This window comes from Phaethon lepturus, unplaced genomic scaffold (assembly GCF_000687285.1).
Source record: "Phaethon lepturus isolate BGI_N335 unplaced genomic scaffold, ASM68728v1 scaffold35362, whole genome shotgun sequence".
NCBI classification, from domain to species: Eukaryota; Metazoa; Chordata; class Aves; order Phaethontiformes; family Phaethontidae; genus Phaethon; species Phaethon lepturus.
Genome location: NW_010521820.1, coordinates 1 through 8,807, shown reverse-complemented (window position 1 = coordinate 8,807; position 8,807 = coordinate 1). Strand labels below are relative to the sequence as shown.

The 8,807-nt window shown below is 57.1% G+C and overlaps 2 protein-coding genes across 2 annotated transcripts; one reads left to right on the top strand and one right to left on the bottom strand.

Annotated features, from left to right (window-relative positions):
* Positions 1-1,859: 1,859 nt before the first annotated feature.
* Positions 1,860-4,451, bottom strand: LOC104616588 (chromosome unknown open reading frame, human C22orf15). Its single transcript, XM_010281641.1, has 5 exons — positions 4,427-4,451; positions 3,319-3,405; positions 2,934-3,059; positions 2,506-2,580; positions 1,860-2,014 (listed from the first exon to the last, which is right to left on the bottom strand). Exons 1-5 carry the CDS (start codon positions 4,449-4,451, stop codon positions 1,860-1,862), a joined length of 468 nt encoding a protein of 155 aa, XP_010279943.1.
* Positions 4,452-7,504: 3,053 nt separating this feature from the next.
* On the top strand, positions 7,505-8,130 carry VPREB3 (pre-B lymphocyte 3). The gene is made up of 2 exons (XM_010281640.1): positions 7,505-7,553; positions 7,802-8,130. The coding sequence occupies exons 1-2, from the start codon at positions 7,505-7,507 to the stop codon at positions 8,128-8,130; spliced, it is 378 nt and encodes a 125-aa protein (XP_010279942.1).
* Positions 8,131-8,807: the final 677 nt, after the last annotated feature.

The window sequence follows — 8,807 nt, the reverse complement described above, 5'->3', positions numbered from 1 at the left end:
CCTGCTGCAGCTGTTAAAAGCAGATGTCAGTAGTTATGTCTTGACCTGATTGCCTTGGGTAAGAGAGCTTTTACTAACTCCAGCAGCTGGAATATGTACCTAATGCTCAATTTGTGCTTTCTCCTCTCTAGGTGTTTCTTCTCTACTGTGAAGAATCTGCCCCCTTGTAGGGAGGAGGAACCTGGTGTAGAGCCCTGCTGCCTGCAGGGGGTGGAAGGATGGACAGGGTATGAGTTGGAGGGAAGAGACTGACCAGACAGGAGTCTTCTAGTGGTAATTCACTTCTGGACTAGTAAGGAAGGAAAGGAATGGTTGGACCTGTGGGACTTCGGAGTTCAGATAGTGCTGTATTTATTACAGAAAAATAAAGGAGTTTATTTGGACCTATCACTTGTGCATGCACTTCATTTAATTCTTAAACTAAAACTAAGCTACCAAAAGTTAGCTGTATCAGCAATCTAAAGGACAAGGCACAATTATATATTTCCTGCAAACAGGAGGCGCGGCCTAGCAAGGACTGTGCCTGTGTGACTTGGCAAAAGCACATCCACAGCTGAGCTGAGACTGGATTGGCAGCACTCCAGGCAGAGGAGGGGCTGGAGCGAGGTAATCTGAGATGTGTCCTACAGTATTTTCAGTAACATTATTTTTCCATCAATAGCCTCTTCCTGAAAAGCTGTCCTGACCCTAGAGCGAAGAAAATACGAACTGGCTGTGTGACTCTGATACAGTCAGCTGATGTTACTTAAAAGCCTTAGTGGGTTATGCAATGTTCTCAAGGTCACCAGAATTGGGAGCTGCTTTCCTCTTGCAGTCATAGCAGAACAGCCTCCAGCAGGAGACCTTGCTCCTCATGTTGGTGTGGAAGAGAATTTTGAGGTTTCAGCTGGAGCTTTAATAGCACAGCAGTGAAACAATGACACCTTCAGATGCTGAACTGCTGAATTTTCATGGCAGAATTAATGTGTTAACTGCTGACCTCTGGCTGTTGAAAACTGGGCAAGTTCCCAGCCCCTTGTGTGAATCTGTGAAAAAATCCAGGTCTAGCTTGTAAAAGCTGGCAGCAGATACTGGAGGCTGGTGTTGAAAGTCCTGTCCCTTCTAAATGTCAAGGCCTAAATTCTTGGTCGTAGTTTCCTGAGCTGTGCCTGGCCTTATCTGGGGTGCCTTGTGCTCTCCTGAGAGACAGCCAAGGGAAAAAGTAGATGCCAGAGACTCAAAGCCCAAGTGCTTTGTGTGCTGAGCTGCCCCAGTGTGAGCAGGGAAGAACCACTGTTTTAACAAACTGCCTTTAAGAAATAAATACTAGATTGATGATGGTGTGTGCTGGTCTGGGTAGAGCAGCTGCAGCAGGTGTGTGCTGTCTTCTGACCCATCTTGGTGGAGTGCTGGCAATGCTGCCCCAGGGTTGTGGAGGCCTGGATGTCTCTTGAACACCTTTTCCACAGCAGTGGACAGTCTCTAGAAGGCCACTGCCAGTGCAGTGGTGGTGGTGTTGAAGGCAGGATCATCCAGTGAGGCAGGAGCGTGTTCCTCTGGCTGCCTGTGCAGGTGGGTTGAAAGGAGGTGTGGTTTCTTGTCGCTCGGAGTGCAGGCTGTGCCATGGGAACATGAGTGACCCCCTGAAATGGGAGGCTGCTGCTTGTGCCTGGCTGTGGTGCTGTGTTCGCGTGGTTTGTCAGGGTGCAGCTTCGAATGTGGTAGTGTGAACCTCTGAGAGGAGCAAGGGGATCCCAGGAAGAGGAGCTACGTAGCAGAGGATTCTTGCCGAGCTGGGGTGAGTGCCTGGGCAGTACGGCATGGCGGTTGAGCCCTGGTGGGGGCTGTGCTGCATTTGTGACCAGTAACGGGTCTGCTCCTCATCTATGGGTGCCTTTGAGCTCTGCGCTCTTCTTCTGTGAGGTGGGCCTGGGCCTGGCTGGGGTGCTGGTGCGGGGCTGAGTTCTCCTCTGCAAGGAGCCTCTCCTCCACTGGTGTCGCATCTGGGTGTTTGCCGAGAGCTGCTGCAGCCGATCTGTGGAGTGATCCCCTCCAGAGCTGGGTGTTTTCCTTCTGTGTTGGTCAGTTGCCCCATGGTGTGTTGAGTGACGCTATGCCAACCTGTGAGACTACAGCCTGGGAGGGGGACTTCTGGGTTTCCTGATCTCTCCTGTTGTTCCTCCCTCCCTGTTTGTCCCAAGAAAATGTTCCACTTTTGCTTTGGACCCCCCCAAGCTGGGGGAGCTTGTGCCTAGTGTGGGGTGGGAGGGCAGCAGGTGCCTGCTGTCACAATGACTAGGAGGGCTTCTGCAAAGCAGCCCTGGCTTCTGCTCGTCCCTTCTCTTGCTGCCTGAATTCACTTGCTACCCACAGCCATAACCAGTCCTGAAGCTCAGTGGTGTGAGGGGGCACAGTGAAATGCAGAGGACCGTCCCACAGACAGGGCACAAGGGCTGTTGTGGGGAGAGGAGTCATGCCTGCACCCCCAGCTCCTCTGTGGAGGTGAGATGGGTGCCTGGCTCTTACCTGCTAGGTTAGGGTAGTGTTTCCCCAGGTTCTCTAGTAAGGATTCATAGCAGGTAGCTTCAGAGCTTTCTCCTCCTGCCAGTAGAATGGGAATTAATCTCTCTCCTGGCTGAAAACTGAAGTCAAGACTTGTAACTGGGGCAGGTGGCTCTGCCCAGGAAAGGTTCCTTCTGCCCTGGAGCAGCCACCTTGGACAAACACAAGGTTCAGCACTAGCTCTTCATCTGAGCTGGCTTCTGCTTCCTCAGAGCTACTGTGCCTTGTCCAAGTGACTGCTGAACAGAGCCCCTCTCCAAAGCTGCATTGCTGTTTCTAGGATGTGACAGGGTTTTCCTGGTGTGAGGGACACCACCACCTCCCACCCCCACCCAAAAGCAGACCCTTCCTGGCACAGAGGCTGAGCTGTGCTGTCTTGCCAAAGGACTTACGGACAACTCTGATGAGGATGTAGTGCTCCCTCTCCCGCAGGTATTTACTGGTGAATTCAGATGCAGCATTTTCCACTTTGCTCAGGTTCATCAGGGTACCTGCTTCATCCAGGAGATCGATGTGGTCTGAAGGGAGAGAGATGTGGTGAAGAAGGTCTGATGTGTCCCTGTGTGGCCAGTGTGAGTCTGTGGGGTTTAGCGGTATTTTCCTTGGCAAGTCACACTTTGAAGAGGATCCATTGAGGTCTAGAGGGGAGGAGGTTTGCTGCCCCTTTCCCTGTGTTTTGGGATTATCGGGGATTCCCATGTGACCTGTTACCCTCTGGTGCTTCCCTGTGGGTGAACGCCAGTCCCTCTGGTGACTGCTGCTCAGGAGCACTCGCACCTTCTGACCTGCACTGACACTTCCTCTTCAGGTGAGCTGTGAGGATCAGGACGCGGCACTGCAGGTTCACCATCTCTTGGCAGTTGGCTGCAGACAGGGAATGAGACCTTGAGATACAAGTGTGGTCACCCTGAATCTGGGGGCCCCATGGGCATGGCAGGAGGCACAGCGGGTGGCCAGCACAGGTAGGGTCCCCATGTGGCTGTCAGCAGGGCTTTGAGCTGGTGACAGTCCAGCACGGATGAAGACTTTTATTTGGGGAAAATGATTCTGCTTAATGAATTAGTTTCATCAAATGGGAGTAGGAAAAAGCAGTAAGCCCCGGTCCTTGCTGGTCCCCTTCCACAAACTTGTCCTGGTCACGGGGGGAAGGAGCCGGAGGTAGCAGCTGAGTCACCCGGGGACATTTTGGCCGTGAACTCTCACCAAGTTGTCATGATTGAGAAATCCCTAGGGCTGACGCACGTCAGTAGTCAGAGCTGGGGATCCAATTCAAATAGCAGATGGAGCAAAGGCTTAGGACCCTGTGTGTCTGGCAACTTCAGCGGCAAGTGTCTGGGGTCAGGCAAAGGCTCTCTGCCAGCTGGGCAAGGCCGGGACAGGGTCTGCTCATTCCCTCCCACCTGCCCCGGGTACTTGCTCTCTGAAGCCGAGGGCCAGGATTTGAGCCGGGGGAGCCCTTCCCGCACAGCTGGGAGCAGAGGAGCTCTGCTGGCAGCTGTCACTTCGGCCCCAGGGCTCTTCTGCTTGTGTCTAGACAAGCAGAGTCCCCTCCAGTGATTCCTCAGAGCTGCAAGGCTGGAAACTCATCCTTGCCTCTAGCTTCCCTCCCTGCTAACAGCTTAGCTCTGCTGGGATGGTTTTCCTCCATGATGCATCTTGCATGGGTTAAGTATGTCCCTTTTTTTTTTTAAATAGCTGAGGCAAAGGATGCTGTTGTGTGCTGGCAGAGCTCTCCTGCCCTGTTCCCTAACCACTGGGCATCGCTCTGCATCAAGGTGCCATGTCCCTCCCTGCCCCTCATGGGGCCACCACCTGGTGATGACGATGGTCCAGGTGACCAGCCAACGCCCAGAGCTGAGGCAAAGCCAGCGCCTTCCCCACGTACCTCCGTATCTCACTGTGACGAACATGGCGCTTCGCACGCCTCCTCCCAGAGCTGCTCTCCCTCGGCGGGGTCCGGGCCTGCAATGTGAGGGCTGCTCGTGGCAGGCACCAGGGATGACAAAATGCCTGATGGCGTTGGCTGCTGGAGAGCCCAGGGGAGGAGCTGTGTTTCCAGCCAATGCTGTCCTGCTTTCAGTAGCCAGATTTCCCAGCAACCGGGAATGGCCCCCGCGGATCCCTGAGCCTCCTGCGGAGTGGGAGAGAGAGGGTAGAGCAGGGGCTGGGCTAAACTACAGCCTGTCGGGAAGGCTGCCTGCTCCGTCTGGCCCCAGCCGCCCGCGGTCTCAGCCTTCTCGCAGTCCCGTGCTTCCTGCCACCCCCGTTTGACCTGCAGCTCCTCTGGGCTGCGATGGTGCCAGCTCCCGCCCAGCGTGAGGTGCTGGGGCTCCGCAGCAGTGGTCGGGACGGCGGCTGTAGGGCTTCGCGGTGAACGTGGGCTGGTGCCGCAGTAGGTCCCGGGCTGCGTTTCGCCCGGGCCTGGTGGGGCAACTGTGCCTGGTCAGTGATATGTCAATCTGGGATAAAACCTGCCTTGTTTGGCTGAGTTCCTTCTGTCCGTTGAGCACATCTCGTGCTGCGCGCAGGAGGGAACGAAGCTGGCAGAACGGGATGAGCGGGTGGCTCGTACCTGCTCCCGCACTTGGCACAGGGCCGCCAGAGCGATGTGCGCGGCTTACGCACCAGCTGCATCTTCCAAATGGTGCTGTACAAGCGATTCTGCAGCAGGGCTGGGGGGGCCCTGTGGCATCATCCCCTTTTCTTGCAGAGGTGCTGAGACACATCCCCGGGCTGGTCAGCAGATGTGGAGGACCTGAATGGTGGGAACCAGTAACAATGCTGATGTACTGCATATCCAGTGCTTGCTGCTCTGTGGACAAATTCCCTTTCCAAAATGCCCCTCCATGCATGAGGAGGTGATTTCCTTCTGCCTCGGTGGGCCTTCATTTCACAGGGTCTGTCTAATCCATGGACTTGATCTGCTTGGGGCTTGGTGACAGGGTGTGTGTGTGACACTCCTCGCCTAGGACACATGTGCAGGGCGGCTCACGTTCACCTTGCCACCACCTTGCCGAGCCTGGGGAGTGCTGGTGGGCAACAGCTGGAGCTGTGTCTGCAGTATGCTCATACCTGCGTGGGCTTGGGGGCCTGGCTGCATGAAACACAAGCTGCTGATACGCCGCGATGGCGGGACTTTGCGAGGCCAGAAGACATCCAGGCAAAGCCCCAGCCTTGAATGGGCTTTGGAGCTGGTCTTGCGCGGCTGTTGCTGCCCGCTGTAGGCTGGCTCTAAGAAGTCTGCGACAGCAGGTTTGCCTGGGTGGGCGCAGGTGGGACACAGCCAGGCTTTACCGCATGTGCAGGGGCTGCTGGGTGGCACCTATACACTCCATATCCCCCTGGCAGATGTACAACAGCCCTTGCTGCCCTCCTGTACTGCAGCAGCCCAGCTGTGCGAGGTGCCGTACGGTCCCATCAGGTCTAACAGGCACCTCGCTGTTTCGTGGCACTGCAGGTGCGGACCCTGCTCTGTGGCATCTGTGTTACAGCTGCTCTGGGTGCCTCAGTCTCTGCCTTTCACTCACATTTTCCCCTCGCTGCTCCCGAGGGAGGCTGTGTCACAGTAAATTGGGCAGGGGTGTGCGGGTAATGGCTTTTGTTAGACCAACTGATACAGAATGCGGAAAAAATAGACGAGCTGTTGGGTGCACCAGCCCTTGTTCAGAGCAGCGCAGTGTGGCACAGCCAGGCAAGTGTCCAGCTTGCTGCATCACATCCTTGGATGATGGTGGTGCTTCCTCTTCAGGATCTGCCTGGGCCAGAGACAGAGTGCTGGGGTGTTCTAACGAGGCAGGGCTGTGTCTCGGAGCTCCGTTTTCCCTCAAACCCAGACCACCATGTCAGGAACCACTTGCAAACATCTTTGGCTTGGGGCACCTTGGGAGCAGGGCTGGGTGCTGCAGCGGGGAGGGAAAGGACCATCCCTGGATGGTGATGTGGTGGCTTTGGGGAGGGCACTGAGCCTGCCTGTGGAGGGCAGGAGGTACCTGCTGGTTATGGGACACTGCGAAGTGCCTGCTGTGAAGGACTGCCGTGGGCTGGAGCGTGCAGAGACGTGCTGGGGGGAGGACAGCCCTTGGCTGTGTGTCTCAGCCCTGTGGCGGGCGTTACAGACAGGAGGGGCTTTATGCCCGGTGAGCTTGGAAGCCTTTTGCCGTAACCGCCTGCTGTCTTTCCGCGCGAGGCACCAGCTGCGCTGCAGCCGTGCCTCGCTGCTGCGCCAGCTCCCTTGGGAAATGCCTTCTGGCAGGTGACTTCGGCGGCCACCCCCGCATGTTTGCCCGTGGCTGCTGTTTCTGAGGCAGCCCTGGCAAAGAGGCAGCGCTTTCTGCACCATCGGCAGCTCCCAGCCCCTTGTCACAGCGATGGAGCTGCATGGAGAGGGGAGCAGCAACTTTCCTTATATTGCTTCTGCGATGAGACAGCTGCCGGGGACTCTGCCGTGTCCTGCCTTTCACTCTCCCCAGTGGTGGCAGAGCCAGGTGGCCTCCAGCCTGCTGCTACCAGAGCATCCTTGGCATGGTGTGGCTCAGGCTCCTGGCCTCCTGCACGCCTGGTGGCAGAGGGCCCGAGGCAAAAGGTCTCAGTGTAAGACCGGAGGGAAGCCTCTCTGCTCCCTCCATCAGAGAGGTGAGACGGTCGGTGGTGCCTCCTCACCGTACCCTAGTGCCCGGGGCAGAGGGTGGTGGGGTGGGCTGTGCGTGCATCGGTGCACCTGGAGGAAATGGCCTAGCCTGGGGTGAAGGCGGGTGGTGGGTCGCAATGCTCTACTCTCACCCCACTGCTTCGAGCCCCCTCCCTGAAGCCCAGCTGCAGCAAAGCGAGCAGCGCGGGGAGCTGGAGTCCCCAAGCCCCCTGTGTCATTTACATACGCCTCACCGGCGCCAGCAGCACAGCAACCCGGGTTCGTGTAGCACCGCAGACCCTCTCCGAAACAGCCTCCCTTCCTCTGCTTCCTGCCATGGCCCTGGGCTGCATGGTCCTGCTCCTGGTGGGGACAGTGGGGACAGGTAAGGGTGGTGTGGCTGAGCTAGCTGCTGCCGGGGGGGGCCCTCAGGGTGGCGGGCAGGGCTGGGCTGGGCTGTACAAGGGGTTGTTAGTCTGAGTAGGGCATTTTGCTCCAGGGCTCTGTGGTGTGATGAGCAGGATGGAGGTTAGGTAATGGGGTTGCCTCAAGGGAGCAGGGGGACATTTTGGAGCTGGGGGCAATGGGGGACGTAGCTCAGCCCATCAGTAACTGCATCCTTGGTGCGCGCAGCTTCCAGGGCTCAGCCCGTGCTGACCCAGCCATTATCTGTGTTGGTGCTGCCTGGGCAAACTGCTCGGCTGTCCTGCACCCTGAGCCCCCAGTACAATATCAGTGAGTTCGGCATCTCCTGGTACCAGCAGCGCCCAGGGCACTCCCTGAGGTATCTGCTCTATTACAACTCCGAGCAAGACAAGCACAAGCCCGCCAAGATTCCCGACCGCTTCTCTGCTACCAAAGACCTTGCCAATAATGCCTGCATCCTCATCATCGCATCCGCCTGCCATGAGGACAATGGCAACTATTACTGCTCCCTGTCACGTGCCTTCAACTGGTTTTAGAAATGGAGAACAAAAGCTTTCTGCATTTTCCCTCGCAACCCTGATGCAAAGCCCTCAGCAGGGAGAACGGCAGCCCTACGAGGAATGGAAAAAGAAGCTCTTGCATGCTTGAGCAAGCCCAGCAGCACTGCATTGTGCTGTCAGGTGCAGCAACCTCCTCCTCGACCCCGAACATCCCCCATGGAGCATGAGACAGCCTGACACGGTGTGAGACCTGCCAGGGCTCAGCCCAGGAGCACACGGGAGCAGGGATCTCCTGCTGTGGTGGGAGGATGGAGAGCTCTGCCGTGGCCTGGCTTTCCTGGGCTTTTCCAGCACTTGGCACAACACAGGCTTGATCCTGGCTTGGGCTTCTGCACAGTTTGGCTCACCTGATAATAAAGGTTAATACTTAGCCACACGGCTTGTGTCATGTTCGTGGAGTCCAGAGGAGCCCCTTGGGCATCTCCCTGCAGCAGGGCGCCATGCCCTGCGGTATCCGAGGCAGGAGGGTGAGCCAAAGGTGCTACGGCTTTGAGTTTGGTGGGAGCTCTTGGGCCTGGATGGAGCTGTGTCACCCACCCCTGGCAGAGCCCATCTCCCCCAGAGCCCCCCACCCACACTGCCCTGCCCACAGGGAGGTCTGTCCCCACACCGTAAGGACCTGTCCCCTCCCAGAGCACCCTCAACGCCTCGTC